A 23,505-nucleotide genomic window follows, 5' to 3' on the forward strand; every position below is an offset into this window, starting at 1 on the left:
TGAACGGTGACTGAGTTGGGACGACTGTAACTCCTCTACATCGGGATGAATTCCGATGGAGCAATGAATGTTGGACCAAGCTACGTGGAAAAATTGGAAGGCAAGAATATTCCCATTTGGAGATTTAAGGTGAGCACGTACTTGAAGACCAAGGGATGGTGGTCAGTCATAACGACGGAACCGCCGGGAGAGGACGCAGAGAGAACAAGATTGCACACAAAGGATATGGAGGCACTGAATGCCATAGTACAGACCTTGTCTTCGTCTCAAGCGGTATACGTAATCAATGAGACGTCGGCGTAAGGAGTCTGGACGAAGTTGGAAGAAGTCAACAGAGGACGCATTCCAGAACGAAGATTGCTTTTGCGTCAGCAACTAAATGGAATCAAGTTGGAGAGAGGAGACAACGCTTCCTTCTACGTGCTTCGGGTGGATGCTCTATGTGAAGGGCTGCGCACTGTAGGGGATTCACTCGAAGAGTCCGAAATTGCCTCAGTGGCGCTCCAGGGGTTGCCAAGGAATTTTTACGGAGTTGCTCGAAGCTTCGATGTGTGCTCCATGGGAGAGGTCACACCAGAGCGCGTGAAATACGCACTCCTTCAAGAAGAATTGAGGACTCCCGAAGGCTCAGCATGCAAGCCAAGCCTGTGCATGAGAAACCTGATCCCCCCCCCCTTCCGGTGCTATAATTGCGGAAGGGTAGGACACATGGCACGGGAGTGCTACATCAAGAAGGCTGCAAGGCGTCACAGGGACGTGCCGGGGTCAAGACCTCATCGCGAGACAGGACGCGCACAATTGTACAAACCACAAGCAAGTGGGTGTACCGCATAAAAACAGGACCCACAGGAAAGGTTGACAAGTTTAAGGCAAGACTTGTCGCCGTGGGGACGTCGAAGGTGTATGGGGTTGACTACTTTGAAACTTTCTCGCCTGTAGTAAAGTTAACGAGTCTCAGGACTTTGCTGGCTCTAGCAAACGAAAGGGCTAGTTCCATCTCAAATCGAACAATCCGGTACACTTGATATCTCTAATGAATGGGGAAAAAATATATGTTGAAGCCATCCGTGAGTTAGGAGAAATAAACGCTTTCCCAATTCTCTGCGCTGGGTGGTTTGGGAAATAGGAGAGGAGGAAAAAACTGCCTTTCATAGGACGATGTTGTCGCGCGCAGGGAGTGGAAATGAGACAACTCGATGTCAAAACAACATACCTCCATGGATAACTTACTGAGGAAGTCCACATGGAGACACCGCGGGGAGCCCCAACTACAGCCCTGTACCATCCGCGGATGGAAGCGGATATCCGCGGTTATCCGCAAGATACTTGCGGATTCGTATGAAACTATCACTTTCTGCGGTGTGCGGATCGGATGCGGTTGGCTCGAGGTCGGATGCGGATCGGATGCGGATATACCGCATGCTGTTATTTTTCCACTAGCAATTTATTTGTATTGCGCGCCGACAGCGAGCGCATGCTAGGGTTCACCTTTGACCATGCACGGCCAAGACGGGAGAGGATGCATTCTGGCGTCCACACGAGCACCGGCGAGGTAGCGTTCCGCGCGTTCCAGAAGTCTCTCCATATCGCGTTTGTTGAAAGGTTTACTTTTGCTTATCGTCGTGAGTCCTCCCGTGACAGCATGGAGGCATCCGAAATTATACCAACATTCTTCCGGCGGTATTTACGCGTCCTTCGAAACTTGCGGATTTTGCGGATCAGATACGGATATTGCGTTTTGCTCAGCGGATCGGATGCGGATGTAAACTGTTGTGTATGGAGCGGTGCGGGTCGGATGCGGATGCCAAAAATCTAATCCGCGCAGGGCTCTAGCCCCAACCTCAAACCTCCAGGAGCCCCGACTGTCATTCAACGGTGTTATGCCTGAAAAAAGCAATTTATGGAAACAAGCCGGACGCAGTTGGCACAAAACACTAAATTCGATCCTCCGAAACCAAGGGTACACCACACTGGAGTCTGACAACTGCGTCTATGTGCGGCAAACGGCATCTACGAGGACCATCTTGGGCGTTTACGTCGATGACATTCTCTTAATGGCCACTACTGAAAAAGACCTCATGGCGGCCATTATGGAGCTAGGAAAGAAGCTCGCACTCAAGGGTCTAGGTGAACCTAAGAATCGAGATAGCCCATGGGGTAGTGCCAGGCGGTGACAACACCCATAGAAACGTGTCAACGCGAGCATCAGGTGTACGATCGTGCAACGGAAGAAGAGGAAGATCGTCCTAACATACCTTATAGGAAATTTCATGTACTTAATACAGGGTACACGCACGGACATCGCTTACGCTACTCATTACATGCGTCAGTTTAACAACTGTTTTCATCTCGGTCATTGGAAAATGGCAAAGACAATCCTCCGTTATCTGCGTGGAAAGAGTACAAGAGGAATAACCTACAAAGCATGCGGTGAGCCAGTTATAGGACACTCCGACGCCAGCTGGAATAAATCGACAACGGGACATTTACGGCATGAATATGTGTACACTTTATCTAGAGCGGCAATCAGTTGGGGATCGGTGAAACAACGAGTTGTGGCTCTATCCACTTGTGAAGCCGAATATGTCGGAATCACCGAAGCTCTTAAGGTTGCAGGCTTTCATGGAGGAGCTGGATTTTCAGAAATACGGCGGACGTCCACTGGAAACCAGGAGTGATAACCAATCTGCCATAAAGCTAATGGAAAACCCTGTTAACCCAAAGTCCAAGCACATAGCACTAAAATACCTTTTTGCGCGACATTAAATCGAAGAGGGTTCTTTTGTGATAACCTACTGGCCAACGGAACAGATGATCGCCTACTACATGACGATGCCCGTAAAGAACACTCAGAAGTGAGAACATCATGTGCCCCAGTGGATGTGGTCTATTGTGAGTTTGTGACTCACTGAATACAGTAAGAGATAACATTAGTTTATTCAATTTGTTCAACGTGCGAAGTGGGAGTGTTGACTAACACGTTGCAAACTAATAGGTGTCAACTCTACTTCGGGTTTCCTTTTGTTGTTTTCGTTTTACTTCATTTTTATCTCTGTGTGAAGAAAGGCAGAGGGAGCGAGCGACAACTGCACGCTTATTCTGGAACGGATCACGGACTGGGTGGTTGCTCGGGTTGACGAGTTAATTCAACACTTTGCACACGAAAGGAAGATTGAGGTTTTGGATAGTGAACTTGTGTAGTGAGCACTTCTGGAGGACTGAGAGCGGGGACCGGAGTTACGCACAGGGAAACCTGCATAACAGTCTGATTTACTTCCACATAACGATCATTAAAATACTCGAGGTGCTTAAACAATACTATTTGGGTTCTATCAGACAACAAGAGTTTGAACAACACTTACGACTTGCTGACTGAATGGGTGGACAAAAGGATGCGTCAGAACAGTATTGGATTTGTGTCGGCGGTGGAATTGAGAGACCAATGTAATTCTTACTAAGCGGAGCAGGTGATGAGATGGTGCTTTGTGCCAGGGATCAGCAGTGGTGAGTTGCACAACACACAGCACATTCGACCGTTGGTGACAGTTTCACACTCCGTTGACCTGATCTCAACACACATCCGTTCGCTTGCTCTACTTGTTTCACCCCCCCTGGTCACCCCCCCCCCCTAGGGTGTGCCTCCCGGGTGCGGGAGCTCCGTCACCTACGCCAATAATATGTCCCTTTCCATCCGAGGCGATACACGATAAATAACAGTATCATATCGTACGCAGAAAAAAATCACATGCTCGCCGAGGGCTTCTTACGTTGTTCTTGGAGTCACCTCACTACAGAAAAAGAAAGGAAACAGCACGTCACCCCCTTCTGGCACATCATCCGGTGCAGAGCGCACCCCCCGCCACTGTGCACACCAGATAACATTCTGTTGTTACAACTGTTCGCCTATTGCCTCTCGACGGAGGACACGCACAGAAAAAGTTCTACAAATGGACAGTGTTTACGAAAAAGAGAAAAACTCAATTTCTTCTAGCTCTTAATACTGAGGTCCCCTTCTTTGTCTGTGCTGTGGATGGGACAAATATCAGTAATGCATGTTTGACCAATGTGTGTACAGGTCTAGACAAAAGCTTGCAGAACACCAAAGCAATAAGCTATACAGCACTGAACAGGAGAGAGTACACTTAATGTGAGGTGCTTAGAATACACAGACCGGTGTGTATTTATGGGGGGAGGGGGGTCCAGACGTTCTGACCCCCTCCTCAATTTCAGTCGTTGCACAGAGTTTCAATTGACTTTGGTGGTGTCATAGCATGCTGTCCAAGGCAGGACACCCTTCAGAAAAATCGTGGATACACGTCTGTGCACAGTCGTCTGTCTGCAAGTGTATCTGTTCCTGTTCCCTGCAACGTGTTGCTCCTGTTAAGGTATACACCACAATTTCTCTATGAATTCATGTTCAAGAGCCCCAGCAAATGCTTGCAAAAGAGTTATTGACAAAATGGTTCACAAAAGGTTTAAAAAATGTGTTCATGTTGTTTTTGTGCTCATGTCATGCTGGAACATGAATTACAAATATGGCTATGGCCAATGTGGCAATCAATTTTTGTCTTCACATACTGGACAACTCAAGTTACAAATATGTTTAATAGCACAAGCTTTATGGAATTCTACATGCAGGGTACACAATTAAATCTGGCTTAGGATATTTCAAATGCTGTTATAGTCGGAATATTCCTATAGTATGGCTATGAATGACCATAAATTGTACTGGGCGAAGTTACTTATAAACACAAGCTGTCCATATATTAAATCCACTTTTTCGTAAATATGAAGGAAATTAGGGAAATTATGGTAAGACCCTGTATGGTATGATACCTTCACCTAGTATCTTCGGTATCTAAAGCATGTAGTAGTTACTACGAGAAAGGCTTTCCGTATCCTGTTCACCGCACAGGCTGGTATAACCATTCTCTTGGTTTTTCCAAGTTTGTGCAACACCCATCTCACGAACTGTTGGTCTGTAGTGTATCTGTATTTCCTGCATGAGACACGCAAGCTTCGAACAAAGCTAGAGCTAGTAGGACGCCGAGCATTAATTAGGCTGCACTCTTTCTGAATAAGTGAAGAACAATGACGAAAAGTTCAGAATAACTATTTTGTATTGAAACCAACCAGCATGATTGTGCATGAGACACGCTTCTTACTTGTGAATATGAGCGCTAGGCTCGTGCTGTCTTCTAAGTTGTAAATATGCTACTTTAAGAACAGCTCGTTGCAGCATAAGCACTCGACTTCTTTCGGCATTATTATGCACGAACCACTCCGGACCACTCATGAACCAAAAGCTAAATTGTTGACTCCGCTGGGCTTCCTCCTTCGACGACCATATTGAAAAAAGCACCCAGCAATACGGAAGTTGCGGAAACCACTCTACCTTCCGGTGTGGACATTCCACTACTAAACGTCGCGGGCGTTTTATGTCATACACTAAGAATAACCTATGCATAATAGCTAGACTTCTGCGCTTATCGGACGAGTTGAGGGTTGAAAGCGAAACCGCTTTTCGGCTCCTTGTTTGGAATAGTTGGCGGCTCCCCAGAGACGAAACGTTTCAATTGTAACTTGGAGGCACCATGTAAGTTCGTTATCCATACAAACCAAGATATTTACCAGATTCTGGTGAGGGACCCTTTAAGCCGTTATTCTTCAAATTTTAGTCGTCGTCGTCGTCGTCTCTGCTTGCCGTCGTGCCATGCTCACACTAGTCAAACGTGGTACGCTCGAAGACATCAGCGATACGCTCCGATAGTTTTGCGTCATGAGACCAAAGCCGGTATCGTAGCGGAGATGCCTAAACTAAAACTCTCTTAATTCGGCTCATTTCGTACGACTCCCATTCTACGTGTCAACGAAGTTGGGTGCGACGCGTTCACGTATCCGAACATTGTCTTGCGAGACAGTCAAAGTCGTCTCCTAGAATGTTTCCTTTATATTCATATTGAAAAGAAAAATCGCAGATTAAGGTACATATTAAGCACTTAGAGACGAAAGTATTTTAGACGACACGACTTCAATGTGCAACGATTTAAAGCGCTGGCGAGCAACGCTTACAACCGCCTTTTGCTACGAGTCTTGAATTGGAAAAAAAAAAAGAAAAAGAAAGATGATCTCGAATCGCCAGCTGCGGCTTTACCGCAAAATGGTCTCCGCTGTCACCCCACTCGCCTGTCGCGATAAGGCGAACGCCGTGACGGGTGGTCTGTTGACGAACACCAGGATCTCTTGGACGCTTGGAGCTACGAAAGCATGTGGCGAACCGCGGTGATCGCGTCGCATTGTGTCTACTTTGTGCTTGCTGGTGCCTTACAACAGGATGACAAGACAGGAAGACTTCGGCGAGACATTCCGCCATTGGAACAACCGAAAGGGATTCAAGTCCCGTTTGAGAAGTGGCACATGTCTTCGCCCTATTTGCCACAGGTACGTTTGCGTTAATATCAGTGCCCGGGAGCAAGCCACAGAAAAGGAGAAAGGATGGAGGGCGGATCTCCGTTGAACGTGATGACAGACTGGTATTTCGATTTCATTGTGTTTCTTTATTTTATAAAGCGTGTCTTTTAATCCATTGTTCTCACATCGTTAATTGAACCTCAGTACGAAAGAAGGGGATAAGTCGACTTACCCCCTTTTTAGTGTTTTTGTTGCGATGACATCTACATACCAGTATGCACCCGTCAAAGAAAATTTACGACAGTGTCGCTATTTACTCTTCCGCTACAGGAGGGTAAAAAACGGCGAATGTGTCAATGGGGTAGACAGCCAGATCAGGTGCCTCTTCTACACACGCGTAGAAACGGTGTACCTTAAATTTTGCTACGGTGTTCCAATGTACTAAGACTTGCACTCTAAAAACACGTTCTCCCTACCTCAAGTGACTGTATCAGCAGCAATACTGAGCATTGGAAAACAGGGAAAACGCATGCACTGTGCTAATAAGTCGTAGTATTCTGGTCATCTTAGGACATCATTTTCAAGAGTGGGCTCGTTTAGCACCACAATCATCCCGATCGTGGCTTCTCCTCTACACACTTCATCCAACTTGGCATCAGCATAGTTCAGCTACCGAAGGTCTGCCCCGTCAAGTTTTCTTTTTCTTTTTTTCTAGACTAGAACTCTGTGCATGCGGTATTATATTGGAAAAGGGGATAACTTATGTCTGTGGATTTTGTTCAATTTCTGCCAAATCACACACCGCAAAACGACGCTAGTAGGACATACAATTTATTGCCAAATCTTCATCCTTAAAAACAGGATACTGTACACCAAGGAAGGCAAAAACCGAGAATTCAAATTCTGATGATTTTTCTAACAGCACGAGGCTTGCAAGGAAAAAGTTGATTGAGTAAGGGTGTCACATACCCTTCGGACTCCGCCAAAACAGGTTGTACGTGAATAACAGGATGAGCTATTACTATGATTTGTTCTGTTGGCGAGCTTTCATCTGCAAAACACTGGTGCTGCTGTTCCTGGCAACTCGCGACTTAATGCTTCCTGGGAAGCGAACTTCAGTTGCCTCCGCACCAGCTAATGCCAGATATCTTCGCCCTCCACATCATCGAATGCTAGATGAAAGAAATGCTATTTCTGTTCTGCATACGAATATCACATGCTTGATTAAGAAACGTGACGACTTGCGTTCGTTAACTGACATACTGTTGACGCGGACATGAACTGAAATTTGGCTCTCTAAATATATATCTAATCATGAATTACTCAATTATGGAAAGTGTATCGTGCCGACAGAGGCCAAAGAATTGGCGCAGGCCGGTGTACTCTTAGCAGTACCCAAAAAGTATACCTTCCTCTGTTCTTGACATCGCATCTACGTTATAGAAATGATATGGCTTCCCATTGATATTGGTGCTGTTTGCTACCGTCCACCTTCATTAACTGGTACATTTGTCAATGATCTATATGGTTCATTATTGTTACGCGCTTTTCATCACCACCGGAGCTCCTTCGTGGTTACTTTCCATCTCATGGGCTGACGCTTCCCCGCATCTAATATCTAAAGTGAATTTATTAGCTTGTGTGGTGACCTTAGGATTCATCAGCATTCTCATCCTACTGGAATATCAGCCTCATTCTCAAACATTGCCGACCTAGTCCTCACAACACACACCTGAGCTCCTATCACGGATATCATATCACTCTTTATTGCATTTCTATAGATCACATATCCTCTGTATACAACGTGTATCCCCAAACGACGAAAGACCATTCGGAAGTACGCGAGTGGAAATTTCAACGACAATGAGCTGTGTGGGTTTCTGGGCAGCTTTCTGGATGGGTTCGAGGAACGATCGCACTGGTAGCTCTATAAACGGAGGGTGGTGAATTTAATTGACCCGTTAGTTCCTTTCGTGTGCGAAATGAGTTACTATGGTACAACCTCCATTTAGTAAGACTAAGAAATAAAAATCAGCGCTTGCACGGAAGAGCAATGCCAGACGGGACATACTCTACCTGCATGTGTACAAAGCGGCTGTTAACGAGGTCCAATTTTACGCTAATAAATTGGCTTTCAGAAGAACTTAAATAAATGTTGCAGCATCATAAACGAAAATGACCATTCTGAAATGTCTTTCTTTAATGAAACGGGAATAATTTTCATTAAAGAACAATGTCATAATATACTGAACAGTGTGTACTCAGGTACGTTCTCTTCAGATTCCGACGACGACCTTATTCGGTGCAACTACCCAGGCAGCACCCCAACGTGGGCTCAACAAATATAGGCTATTTCGGATTCCCAATGTTGGCCCAATATTACAATTGCAACCCTGCCCGAGCAAGGCCTAATATTGGCAGCCGATATTCAGCTCCAGTATTGCCAATATTAGTAATATTGGCCCCATACCGGATATTGCCCAGGCGGCAGCTCAATATTCGCCTCACATTGGTCCCATATTGGGTAAATGCCAAGTCAATATATAGGCCGAATCAAAGCAGTGCTCAAGACACGGTTGTTTTGAATCGCGTGTCAGCAGTTCCGCAGCCCATATTACTTTCGTCGCGCCTGAAGGTGTTGTGCCAATATTCCATTTGAAAGTGGACTATATCTCAGGCAGAACACCAACATTGGCCCAATGTGGGCTTCCGGGTTCGCAAATATCGGGCCCGTATGGGCTGTCAATATTAGTACCACATGAAAAGTGCAACCAGGCTCCCCATTAGACCAATATGGCCTGCCTGTATTGGCAAGCCCATTTTGTCCGCCGCGATAATGGAGATGATGAGTCCATGTAATAATTATGCATTACCCTGTATAATAACCACCACTAAAAGTAATATCACTTCATCCGCTTTTCTTTTCTTTTTTTCGCGCGGATCTAACTGAACCACGTTACATCGCGTTTCAAAAACAATTCTACGCCACCCTAAAAACGAAGAACATGTGCAGTGCCCGTCTTGCTCAAAGTTCCAGGTAGTCAGACCCAGAGAACTACCCATACGAAGCATCCCTCAGAGGTACTCTATGACCCAAAAACTTACAACCCGCTCGAAGAGTACAAAGGAGCGAAATACTTCAGTGACGGGCGCCTCAGCATCTCGCACTGCATCTGGGTCATTCCATGCCAAATCACCCAAAGGTCGTGCTCGACCCTCCTCAGTTTTGCTTCCAAACATTATCATGGACTCCTTATTGCAAATAAAGACATTTCCCGAGTTTTACTAGACAATGTTGAACCGTTGTCGATTTAGGCGGGGTCAAAGTTCGTCAGAATCGCGAAAACCATGCTACGAAAAAAGTTACCTACTGAGCAGGGTTTTGAGTCTAGGTGGACTTTAGTAACATAGAATGAAAGAGCGTGGCCCTAACATTCTGCCAATATCAAGTTCTTCCCTCGTGTTTCATTTTCGCCCAGCGAAACAGGGCTGCTTTTTGGCGCTATTTCTTAGAACTTTGAGCCTTGCTAAGGGCACTTTTCGCACAAGCTGGAAGGGACAAATAAATTCAGCGTGTTCTGTATCTTCCATACTTCAAAATCACATGTTTTGGAGGCCGACCACACAATACTTTTTTCCCCATTTAATCCCAAATCCCGTACTTTTGGTAAAGTTGGCCGTTTTCAGCGCCATTTTTGAAAATGAAGCGGTCGGCCGAGAACAATCTAAATAGATGGAGATGACAGATCAATATCTATACTAAAGCATATAAAAAAATTGAGAAGGTACTTTTTGATTAGGGCGCGGAAATATATTTTATATCCCATCCACTCTACACATAGTTACGCTGAACGTCGCACGGGTGGGTCGCGAGGCTTGGTTCGGATCAGGTTTTTCCGTGTGGTGAAGTTTCCCTATCCCTTATGGAGGACCAGAACAGACATTATATTCAGCTAAGTCACATCTATGCTACTACCGCGTACTAGCCCGAGACGTTCATGTGGTGCTTGCTAATCTATCCACACTGAACAGCTGGCTGCTGATGATCACCCAAGCAGGCTGGAATTATAAAAACAGTTTATTTGCAATTCAGACTGTCTACATATTTTATTTTCGCGATTGTAACAGTTTGAAGTAAGAGCAAAAAGATACCCACGTAAATGAATGCACAACGGTTTCATTACTTATTCCATATTTTCTTTTCAAACGTTAAAAAGCAAAGGTGACCATTGGTAGGGTATCTCATTAGAAGTGACCACTACAATTTCCTCTGTACGGCGAAAATATAGGTCTTGAACGCTGCTCCGACTGGAGTTTCCGTGCGTGCCACGCACTTTCATACCGCAGTCCTTCATTTTGCACGCGCGTATTTGCTGACGTTCCTACTTCGGCCATTGTTCAACTCAACGACCTCAGGAAGAAACTTGGAGCAATAACAACCTTTTTGGTTACCCGGCATGCATCACATGTGAGAAAGACGATCATAAACTTATCAGCTGAGCCGCGGATGAGCTCTCCTAAGCCGATTTCAAGGCCATGTGTTAAAGGTTACGTGGATGTACGAGCGCGTTTTTGGACGCTACAATGCAGCAAAAGCTATCCGCTCACAACGTGATCTGCGTTGCTATTAATCATAACAAACGCGCATTTGAAGGGACAGTATGGTTTGCTCATAATGGTTCCTTGTGAGTGTGAAAGCATCGCTGTCGTTTCTCATGACTGTCAATTTAAAACGCCGCGAATGAAAGACTCTGAGAAACACCTACTAACAATACTTACCAATGCACTGATAACAATAAAAACTACACATTTGATTAACAAAAGGGCTGGCAAAAAAGAGGAAATGCTCATATCTAGCCGCACGACGCGGCTCGTGAAACCTAGGCACGCGATCTGTTCGCGCGCCTCACAGCACAGGGAGCCGTCTCGTGCGGCCCTGGCGTAACCATGTCGGACATAAAAAATATTTTCTCGCCCTTATCAAAAAGTACCTTCTCAATTTTTTTATATGATTTAGTAGAGATATTGATCTGTCATCTCCATCTATTTGGATTGTTCTCGGCCGACCACTTCATTTTCAAAAACGGCGTTGAAAACGGCCAACTTTACAAAAAGTACGGCATTTGGGATTAAATGGGGCAAAAAGTATTGTGTGGTCGGCCTTCAAAACATGTGATTTTGAAGTATGGAAGATACAGAACACGCTGAATGTATTTGTCCCTTCCAGCTTGTGCGAAAAGTGCCCTTAGCAAGGCGCAAAGTTGTAAGAAATAGCGCCAAAAAGCAGCCCTGTTTCGCTGGCCGAAAATGAAACAAGAGGGAAGAACTTGATATTGGCAGAATGTTAGGGTCACGTTTTTTCATTCTATGTCACTAAAGTCGACCTAGACTCAAAACCCTGCTCAGTAGGTAACTTTTTTCGTAGCATGGTTTTCGCGATTCTGACGAACTTTGACCCCGCCTAAATTGACAACGGTTCAACATTGTCCAGTAAAACTCGGGAAGATGTCTTTATTTGCAATAAGGAGTCCATGATAATTTTTGGAAGCAAAAGTAAGGGAGGTCGAGCACGACCTTTGGGTGATTTGGCCTCGAATGACCCATCTGCAGTAACGCCTCCTTTTCTATCAGACATTACGTTTTTTACTGGACCTGCAGCTTCCATTGTCATTAGAGACTATAACCAGCGACATTTTTGCTCGAATGAAACGACCGATCCGAGTGTCGCGCACGCGCATTACGAGTTGTAAGACAAGCGATTTCGCTGAAACGACCACACTCTCGTTTTATTCCGCAGCTACGACCGATTGGCACCGCGAAGCAAGATGACGGCTGTTTCCAGCAAGTGTACCTGTCCAGTTATTGTGGATGTTACAGTGGGATTGCCAGATGTTGACTCTTTCGAACAATGTGTATCTGGTTCTGGTTCTTTTATTTAACACTATTTCTGTTTACAATATTTGGTGCGGGACCGCTAGGCATGCTTGTGATGCGGTGCCTAACATACGCATTATACAACACATTATACAATATATGCACAACCCAATGCCGCCCTATGAAGATAGCATTTCAGAAATAAGTTACAATACATCCGACAATCCTTGCCTGAAGATGTAAAGATGGGTGTCATTTCGTTTGACAAATGTCCGACCATTGCGGACCCAGACGTACAAATATCCTTTAGCTTTAGCTCGTTCCTTTGTCAGCTTGAGGGTCTGTTTGTTTTGGCGGGTTAGGTTTTCACAAACAAACAGATCCTGATAGGGGTGGGTATTAGATATCTTCTTTACCTCGGGCCTTTGCTTAAGCAATGCCTGCGCATCAGAACGGTCCTTAAACCTTATCAAAATTACAGGTACCTGAGTGGCCGATTTGAACTCAAGTCTATGGTATGCTTCAACAGGTGTTTTAGAGAGCGATGCAACATTTATCTGTACTGCAAGATCATCAAGTATCTGAGCAAGGTCCTCACTACGTGTAAATGGGACGCCATGAATCTCAACGTTGAAACGGCGGTCGTATTGCTCGTTATAGGTAATGGTCCTTTCTAGCTCCTTATCTTTTTAAAGCTGCTCTTTTATCGCTTGCGGGAAATTGTTGCATGCAACGACGTATTGAGGCGGGCATTTCACACGCTTCAACGTCTAATCCTGCCGTGTTGCTTAGCAGTTGGTACAAGTACCCGCTAGAGATTCGTCCCATTTTCCGCATATTCAGCCAATGTGGGGCGCACATGGGCAATATGGAGCCCATATTGCCGACATTTTCCGCATATTGGCTCAAACTTCGCCATATGGGTCCATGTTGCCAAGTTTGAGCCAATATCGGGAAAGTCATGAGACAAAACGTATCCCATATTCAACCCGTGTCGCCAATGCTCAGCCAATATGGGCCCAATATTGTGTGCTATATTACTGTGTGGTGTCCCGTTTGTTCTACGGCTATATGTAGACCATATTGCCCAGTTGCATCCAATTATATTTTGCCGACGGATGTATGTAAAACAATCTTAGCAGTTTTCAGCCAGTATTCTTTGGTCAAACGGCTATATTACAGCTTATATAGTGACTGTAGGCTATATGCAGACCATGCTGCCCACTTTCATTCAATATTATTTGTTCCACGGCTATATCTAGACCTCACTGCCCAGTTGCATCCAATATTATTCGGTTGACGGATATATGTAAACAATATTAACAAGTTTTCAACCAATGGTGGTTGGCTGGCGGCTATATGTAGACCATATTGCCCATTGTCATCCAATACTGTTCGGTCGCCGGCAATATGTTTACCATACTTCCAACTTTCATGGAATATTGTATGTCTGATGGCTACAAACAATATTGCCAGTTTTCACCCAACATTCTTTGGCCGACGGCTATATGTATTGCCCATTTTGAGCCAATGTTAATTGGTCACCGGCTATATTCGAACCGCATTGACACCTTCCGTCCGATATGGTTTGCGCTATGTGTAGACCACATTGCCCATATTCAGCCAATATCATCTGTTTCATGGCTATATGGCGACCATATTTCCAGTGAACAGCGAATATTGACCGGTTAATGGCAACCTTAGACCAATGTTCCCCTGCAGCAGCGATTATTGGAAGAATAATGGTAAACGTGGTCCTATATATATATATATATATATAAGCAGGAAAAATCAGAAGACGACAAAGAGCTTACAGGAAAACACAAAGGGGAGTTTATTAAGACATATAGGGATAGGGGTCGACGTTTCGGCAGTCAGCGCTGCCTTCGACGGGACTGGGGTTTGGTGACAAGAACAAGCTTTATATATGGGAGAGGGTTATGTACAAGGGAAAGAGAGCAGCGCATGCGCTTTTGTCATGACTAACATAGGTTGGTGACTAAGTGAAAGGGGAATGACCGGGTCTGTGCAGCAGGACCTTGAGGAAATACCCGTGAGCCTGAAAAAGAGACAAAAGAGTGTATGTATTGTGCTGGATTAGGAATGCAGGTTGCGAATAGTAGAAAGGATTCCTGGATCTTCGTTTATCTGACACTGAAATTTATGAATGAGATAAGACTCACGCTGTTCCCTGAGCCGCTGGGAAAGAAAGCCTGACTGCAGGATGAAAATAGATATATTGGTAATTGAGTGTCCTGGTTTACTGAAATGGCGCGACACTGGCAGATTAGGTTTCTTCGCGACGTCAGATTTGTGGTTATTGAATCGCGTTCTAAATGAAGTAGCTGTCTGTCCGATATATTGGGCGTTGCATTCATTACATTGAAGAAGATAGACAACATTGGAAGAATTACAGTTAAAGTCGCCATTAATGTTGACCCGATAATTTGAATTGGTACTATCTGCAGAGTTAGCGGCTTGCATTGATTTACAAATTTGGCATCTAGTTGCATTACAAGGGTGGCAACCAATGTTATTTTCTGGAAGTTTGTTAATTTTGGCATTTACTAGTCTGTCTTGGATGTTCCGCGCCCGGCGATAACTTACGCGCGGTGGCTGTGAGAATATTTCCTTCATCCGATCAGATTGTGAAAGAATTGTGTAGTGGCGGTTGAGTATCCGGCTAATGTTAGGAACGCTGCCATTGAATGTGACAGTGAGATTTACTGCAGAATTACCATTGGCTCGAGGAGATCTTTGGAGCAATTGTTGGCGATCTGTGGATCTTGCTCTGGCTATAGCGTCTTTAACAAGTTTGTCCGGGTATTCACGATCAATGAAGGTTTGTTCTAGTCGTTGGAGATGGTTGTCTAGTTCGGCATCGTTAGTGCATATTCTGCGGTAGCGCAATGCCTGACTATAAGGTATGGCTAATTTAGTATGCCTTGGATGGCAACTGCGGAACGATAAGTATTGCTGAGCATCTGTAGGCTTCCGGTATAAGTTGGTTGAGATGCCGCCGTCTTGTAACTTGACTTCCACATCCAAGAAGGTAACAGTGGAGGCGGAGTAGTGGGAGGTAAATTGGATGTTAGGGTGAATTTGGTTGAACCGGTTGATGAACGTGAGAAGGTCGCTTTCAGAATGAGGCCATATGATAAAAATATCATCTAAAAATCTCTTGTACACAAGTGGTTTCAACACGGAACATTCGAGAAATGTTTCCTCCAGGGATGCCATGAAGATATTTGCATAGTTGGGGGCCATTCTCGTGCCCATAGCTGTCCCGTTAACTTGCAGATAGTGCTTGTTATCAAATTCAAAGTTATTGGAGGTCAAAATAAGTGTTAGCAGTTCGGTGAGGACAGTAGGATCATACGGCTGGTCAGGTTGATTTTTGTATGCTGAAACGGCCGCTGCTATACCATCTGCGTGGGGAATATTAGTGTAAAGGGACGTGACGTCTAACGTTGCCAAGAGACAGCTTGAGGGAACGGTTACTTGCGATACAGTTTGAAGGAAATGGTTGGTATCTTTGACGTAGGAAGGTAATTTAGGGGGGATAGATTTGAGAACGTGATCGACGAAGGACGATATATTTTCTGTAGCGGTACCGTTACTGGACACAATTGGTCTTCCGGGATTGCCTGGTTTATGTATCTTAGGGAGCATGTAAAATCGGCCTGGTTTAGGGTCTTTAGGAAGTAAGTATTCGTAGAGCGCATCGCCAATTTTCTTAGTGGTCTTTAACCGTTTTAGTGTTTTACATATATCTGCGGCAATTTGATTAGTGGGGTCGGATTCGAGAGGTTTGTAAAAGTCTGCACAATTAAGTTGACGGAGTCCTTCCGCCACATAAGCTTGCTTATCCGACCCCACTAATCAAATTGCCGCAGATATATGTAAAACACTAAAACGGTTAAAGACCACTAAGAAAATTGGCGATGCGCTCTACGAATACTTACTTCCTAAAGACCCTAAACCAGGCCGATTTTACATGCTCCCTAAGATACATAAACCAGGCAATCCCGGAAGACCAATTGTGTCCAGTAACGGTACCGCTACAGAAAATATATCGTCCTTCGTCGATCACGTTCTCAAATCTATCCCCCCTAAATTACCTTCCTACGTCAAAGATACCAACCATTTCCTTCAAACTGTATCGCAAGTAACCGTTCCCTCAAGCTGTCTCTTGGCAACGTTAGACGTCACGTCCCTTTACACTAATATTCCCCACGCAGATGGTATAGCAGCGGCCGTTTCAGCATACAAAAATCAACCTGACCAGCCGTATGATCCTACTGTCCTCACCGAACTGCTAACACTTATTTTGACCTCCAATAACTTTGAATTTGATAACAAGCACTATCTGCAAGTTAACGGGACAGCTATGGGCACGAGAATGGCCCCCAACTATGCAAATATCTTCATGGCATCCCTGGAGGAAACATTTCTCGAATGTTCCGTGTTGAAACCACTTGTGTACAAGAGATTTTTAGATGATATTTTTATCATATGGCCTCATTCTGAAAGCGACCTTCTCACGTTCATCAACCGGTTCAACCAAATTCACCCTAACATCCAATTTACCTCCCACTACTCCGCCTCCACTGTTACCTTCTTGGATGTGGAAGTCAAGTTACAAGACGGCGGCATCTCAACCAACTTATACCGGAAGCCTACAGATGCTCAGCAATACTTATCGTTCCGCAGTTGCCATCCAAGGCATACTAAATTAGCCATACCTTATAGTCAGGCATTGCGCTACCGCAGAATATGCACTAACGATGCCGAACTAGACAACCATCTCCAACGACTAGAACAAACCTTCATTGATCGTGAATACCCGGACAAACTTGTTAAAGACGCTATAGCCAGAGCAAGATCCACAGATCGCCAACAATTGCTCCAAAGATCTCCTCGAGCCAATGGTAATTCTGCAGTAAATCTCACTGTCACATTCAATGGCAGCGTTCCTAACATTAGCCGGATACTCAACCGCCACTACACAATTCTTTCACAATCTGATCGGATGAAGGAAATATTCTCACAGCCACCGCGCGTAAGTTATCGCCGGGCGCGGAACATCCAAGACAGACTAGTAAATGCCAAAATTAACAAACTTCCAGAAAATAACATTGGTTGCCACCCTTGTAATGCAACTAGATGCCAAATTTGTAAATCAATGCAAGCCGCTAACTCTGCAGATAGTACCAATTCAAATTATCGGGTCAACATTAATGGCGACTTTAACTGTAATTCTTCCAATGTTGTCTATCTTCTTCAATGTAATGAATGCAACGCCCAATATATCGGACAGACAGCTACTTCATTTAGAACGCGATTCAATAACCACAAATCTGACGTCGCGAAGAAACCTAATCTGCCAGTGTCGCGCCATTTCAGTAAACCAGGACACTCAATTACCAATATATCTATTTTCATCCTGCAGTCAGGCTTTCTTTCCCAGCGGCTCAGGGAACAGCGTGAGTCTTATCTCATTCATAAATTTCAGTGTCAGATAAACGAAGATCCAGGAATCCTTTCTACTATTCGCAACCTGCATTCCTAATCCAGCACAATACATACACTCTTTTGTCTCTTTTTCAGGCTCACGGGTATTTCCTCAAGGTCCTGCTGCACAGACCCGGTCATTCCCCTTTCACTTAGTCACCAACCTATGTTAGTCATGACAAAAGCGCATGCGCTGCTCTCTTTCCCTTGTACATAACCCTCTCCCATATATAAAGCTTGTTCTTGTCACCAAACCCCAGTCCCGTCGAAGGCAGCGCTGACTGCCGAAACGTCGACCCCTATCCCTATATGTCTTAATAAACTCCCCTTTGTGTTTTCCTGTAAGCTCTTTGTCGTCTTCTGATTTTTCCTGCTTATTTCATTCTCGTGGTCAACCGCCCTCCTAAGCTTCTAATCTATATATATATATATATATATATATATATATTGAAAAGTTGGAGTTGGATCGGACGGCTACGTAATTATAGTTGAAATAAATGGGAGACAGAAGACGAAAGTAGGGGAAGTAACAAAAAAGGGGTTTATTAAAACTTAAAAATCATAAAAGTTAGGGAGGATGTCTACGTTACGGCGGAAGCTCCGCCTTCTTCGGGACAAAAGAGCTAAATGTGGCCACGAGGCTGATAAGGACGATGGCCACAAGGACGATGACCCCACTCCTGGACCTGACACAAAAACGCTCTGGAATTTCCCCAATTGACAACTGCCAGGTGGCGGGAATTTCCCCAAACCGACCACGTCATTCTCAAGCCCCTTATCAGCCTCGTGGCCACATTTAGCTCTTTTGTCCCGAAGAAGGCGGAGCTTCGGCCGTAACGTAGACATCCTCCCTAACTTTTATGATTTTAAAAATTTTAATAAACCCCTTTTTTGTTACTTCCCCTACTTTCGTCTTCTGTCTCCCATTTATTTCAACTATATATATATATATATATATATATATAGGACGGGTAGCTCCAGTGTCCCGACAATAGTGGACCAAGATAGTGCGTTGCCTTATGGATATGATTGTAATCGATACCGGCCCTTGGGATCGCCTTCCTCATCCAAGCACTCCCATTATAATCAAGCGCCGGTAATGACATGACTCACTCAAACTTTCTTAAAAACACAGCTACATGCTCGTCCATTTACCTAACAACAATTTTTGAACAGTGAGTGAAGGGTAAGAGTGTATTCCCATACACCACTCTGCAGATAAGTATTGTCCGCAAAACTATTGTCCAATATCCCTAACTTGAGTGTGTTGCATGATACTTGAACACATTGTATCTCCCATCTGATGCAACACCTTGAATCTAACTCTTTCTTTTGTCCACACCAACACGGCTTCAAGAAATCATATTCTTGAATCTGACCTGAACGCTATACTTAAGCCTGGCCATGGAACTTAAAGGAGCACTAAAATGCAAAAACAACTTGCTCTCAAATGAAAGTCCGGCCGCGTTTGAATTAGTATAATACAAGCAAAAAAAAATTGGTTCACACAGCGCTACCGTTTAGGACGAAAACGCAGCGAAAACAGAGCCGTCTTTGGCGGCAACAAATGGTATCCACAGGAAGCGACGATTGGCGACATCCAATGGGACAGCAGGACAAGCGCGCGCTTACCTATCGTAGCCGTGGGGTCCGATCATAGTGTTCCGTATGTGCGGGGCATCATGCGTACTGCTTCACATTCAATACCCACTCACTGAATTGTAGGCTGCAACAGTTCTCGCAAATCTTCCACGGACAACATTTATTTTCACGTCCTTGGGACAGAGAGGCCAGTCGGCTTCGCAACGCGCACTATGTTTTTCGCTGGCGCTGCTCCATGGGGTGGCACGCGCATCATGGACTAAAAACACCGATGCACGAGCTGAAACGACGTTCACTGCTTAGCGCCGAAGCGAGAGAGAGTCCCGTATATATTTATTTTTTTATTTTTTTTTTAAGCTTCGTAACGGAATGAAAGTTTTGAATTACGCTTCAAGGGATTGGACGCGCCCTTTATGTAAAAGGAGCGTTATCGTTTACCACTGACCGCCGCCGTGTCGCCGTTAGAGTCAAGTGTCTGTGAAACAAAGACAGAACAAGTGCAAACAGAGGAGTTCAACTCATTTTCGAACGATCCACGATCTTTGAATACGACGTCAGTATGGTTGTTTTCACCTTTTTTTATATATATTTCAAATGCCCGAAGAAAACCAGCTTGGTATGAGACAATCAGTGTTGTACGTATCGCCGTTACAGTAATCGATACTTTTTCGGTATCGGAGTGCGTATCGGGATACTTTCCTAAATCAGTATCCGTATTAAGTATTTCCGTTACAAATTTATGGTAACGCGATCTCTGTATCGTTACCAATACCGATACTTTTTAGTGCCCCACCCTTTCTTCACCGGCCATATTTCTCACTCGGCTGGCCAGAGGGCGCGAGTGCGCATTGCTTTCAGAGACGCCTGTGGCAGTTTTGTGCAACTCTGCTAAGTACACGGTGTGCTGTTTGGCATAGCCACACAGTACTTCATACGGCTGGGATATGTTTCGGCTCTCTTACTCGTTCTCTGAAGTGCGCGGGATTGACGTTTTTTCTAGTTTTTTTCTCTAGTGAACATGTGGATAGTGAATGGCGAACTTGCGAGTAGAGCACCTGAGAAGTAGTTTTGGGGGGTGGGGTGGGGTGATAACTTTTGTTAGGAGTAGCAGAACAAATCGGGAGACGTGTTCAATTTCTCCTTGTTTTTTTTTTGTTTTTTTTTACAGACAAACAAACAAACAAAACGTTTTTTTCTCTCCAGCAAATGTCAAGAAAGGAACGCCTCTCGTCAAGCAATACGCAACATAGGAAGGGTTTTGTAATGTGAATGTGCAGGATGCAGCGGGATTAGCGGCATGATAGCAGTCTTGCCCCGCGGGTGGTTTTATAGGCTTAGCGCCGTATAGGCAATAGGAAATGTTAAAAGAGCCGCGGTTTTTCCTTTTTTTCGAATTATCCACGGCGAATTAAACAAAAGCAAGGCTATGAGATGAAATTCTAGAGCATTATTCATCCTCTGATATGCGATTTGGCTCTGAGGGTCCCGCATAATTCATTTTATCAGCACTACAAACCCGGGAGTTTATCTTGGCAGACCCTGTATATGTCACAAGTCAGTATGTTCTCAATGTTTTATTTCACGTCTCTCAGTACCCCACTTCCATGGAAGTTTAGCAGGCCTTGGTAACATTTGCAGAGGAGTAGGACAGTTAACATAGCTACGATTTTATGATCGGTGCTTGGAGGTTGACAAGGGCCCCACACACTTTCATTACTTTACCCATGTGGGGAATTAGGGCAAGCGGTACGCCGTTGTTCAAGACATTATACAGTTTCAACCTCTGAATTACACGCTCTACATGGATTCTTACTTGTGCTATGACAAGTGTAGAGTTCATGTCCTCTACAGAAAGCTGACCTCCCCCAGTGTTGAATGGTGGCATCAGGAGAACAGCTCCCAGTTCCTCCATTATAGTTTTTATCGCTGGGAAACCCTTGTCGCTCATTACCAGGCAGAACATGTGTGAGAAAACCAGACTGCCTTGTTATGAGGGAATCTGAGTGCCGTCCCCCATAGGGCTCAGAAACAAACGCAATCATGCCATTGGGAATGATACCCACAAGCCACTTAAGAGTGTAGCCCCCCTTATAGTGAGAATAAAGGTACTAACGTTGTTCCTACGAACGCTTGTGGCACGAACGGTAGTGATTAAGTGAAAAACTTGAACCAACATGTGCGACTGTAGCCGAAGCGAATACGAGTGTACTTAGCAGAGTTGCAAGACTGGCCCACCAGGGGAGAAAAGCAGCGCTGCCGTCGCACCCCGAAACTCCAGCCGAACATGCCTATGGTCATCGACAAGAAGCTTGTCGATTCGCCTACGTGCTCCGTAACAGGAATTATGGAATTATACCAAACACGTGTTCACTGAAGGAAATAACCGCGCTGTGTTCAACGAATAGAGGTCAATACTTTGACAGTGCGCTCTGGATTCCACTGCTAAGCTGCCGTGTCGCACTGAGTCACGCTCACATATACTGTGGCATCGTTAAATTCGGATAGGGTTCATTGGTCATTGGACTCCATGGTATGTGTGGGCCTGACACTAACGCAATTGTCATACTGGCCTCTGTCAGCTGCCGGCGAGACCACGGCTTGCAATGATGCCAGACGACGACTTCAAGAACCAGCTATTGATAAAAGTCAAGCATAACATTTCCGAGCTACATATGAAATATGCTGTCTTTTCACTGCAAAACTGTTCACGTAAGCGATATTTCTATGTTGCGTCATTTCCGTATTTTAAACAAAAGTATCGCCCAAAGTATCGCGTTACTTTTTTTTAGTAACGGTAGCGGTACTCCGTTACATTCAAAACGAGGTATCGATATCGGTATTTCGATACTTTTTACTGAAGTAACGAGTATCGGTATCGCGATACCATATTTCGGTAACGGGTACAACACTAGAGACAATTGATGTTCTGAGGCTCGAACACATGGAAAGGAGAAATACATGCAAAGCTTCAAGCGCCCTGGTAGAGCCCTGGACCGGTAATCCAGAAGATGTGGGTTCGAGTCCTACAGCTGGCTAACCTTTTCAGTGACTTCCATCTTCCGTGTTAGCGCCGCGAAGCAACTGTGGCTATGAGCGGCGTACAGACGTGGACAGATGGAGAGAGGACAACAGGAAGGAGTGGGGGACAGGGGAGGGTTAGGTATGTTCGTTTGTAAGTTCACACACGGATGCATATCCTGCAGTGTTGTACACACGAATGCATGCTATATTTCAGCCAGACTTGTACAAAATACTGCGCAAAAGTATTTAAAATAAGATACTAAATACTCTACGGAAAAAGTATTTAAAATAGACTACAAAATACTCAAAGCGGAAGTAATTTGACTGGAGTACTAAATACTCTAAGAAGATACTCTTTAAAGTACTTTAGTATTAGCAGTAAGTGAAACGCGTATTCTGAACGTGGCCTTACAAATGAAAGGAATAAACTTCATCAGCCATGCATATCTTTCATTTGCAACGTCTTGGTGTCAAGTAATGTTTGGTGAACTTTGGTAAACCCAAGTAAACTTTGTTGATATGTTCTGACCCAAAACTTCGTAATCCCTCCTGTATGTCGGTTCGGGTCATTTCAACCTCTGGCACATGTTTATTGCTTTGATGACCAAGGAAATAAATGCCGGGATTATCTAGTACCTAATCCCCTGGTGATTCACCTGGCAATATGAATAGGAACGGTTTTCTGACAAAGTTGGCTATTGACAAGCAAGGCCAGGCTTGGGACCAGCCTATTGTACAACAGGATAAATGACAGATTCGCGAATTCCCGAAAAAGGAAAAAGAAGAAAAAGGGGGTTAAATTCCAGTGAGCTGAAAATCTCGGCACGGCGGGAAGCATGCTGGATACGGCTTGACGAGGAAGGAAAGTATTTTGAGTACTGAGTAGCAAATACCGAAAAAAGCATTTTAAATACATTAAAAATACTTATCGCAAAAAAGTATTGAGTAGAGTACCAAAATCCGGATAAAGTATTTAAAATACTGTATTTCGAGTACGTACTCAAGATACGTACAAGTCTGATTTGAGCTCATATAGTTTGCTTTCGCAATGCACTGCACAAGAAACGACAAAGCAAAAAACGA

At 44.6% G+C, this 23,505-nt stretch overlaps 2 protein-coding genes across 3 annotated transcripts in view; one reads left to right on the forward strand and one right to left on the reverse strand.

Annotated features, from left to right (window-relative positions):
• The window catches only part of LOC135371559 (Golgi-associated PDZ and coiled-coil motif-containing protein-like), a 159,793-nt gene that overhangs the window by 60,345 nt on the left and 75,943 nt on the right, over positions 1 to 23,505 (reverse strand). The gene's annotated exons all lie outside the window — the stretch shown is intronic.
• Positions 6,255 to 23,505, forward strand: part of LOC135371567 (uncharacterized) — a 44,565-nt gene continuing 27,314 nt past the window's right edge. For both annotated transcript variants that reach the window (XM_064605555.1, XM_064605556.1), the window contains exon 1: positions 6,255 to 6,441. In XM_064605555.1, coding sequence (XP_064461625.1) covers positions 6,268 to 6,441 — 174 coding nt within the window. In that variant the 5' untranslated portion in view covers positions 6,255 to 6,267. The remainder of the gene's footprint in view (positions 6,442 to 23,505) is intronic.

This window comes from Ornithodoros turicata, unplaced genomic scaffold (genome assembly GCF_037126465.1).
Source record: "Ornithodoros turicata isolate Travis unplaced genomic scaffold, ASM3712646v1 Chromosome111, whole genome shotgun sequence".
NCBI lineage: Eukaryota > Metazoa > Arthropoda > Arachnida > Ixodida > Argasidae > Ornithodoros > Ornithodoros turicata.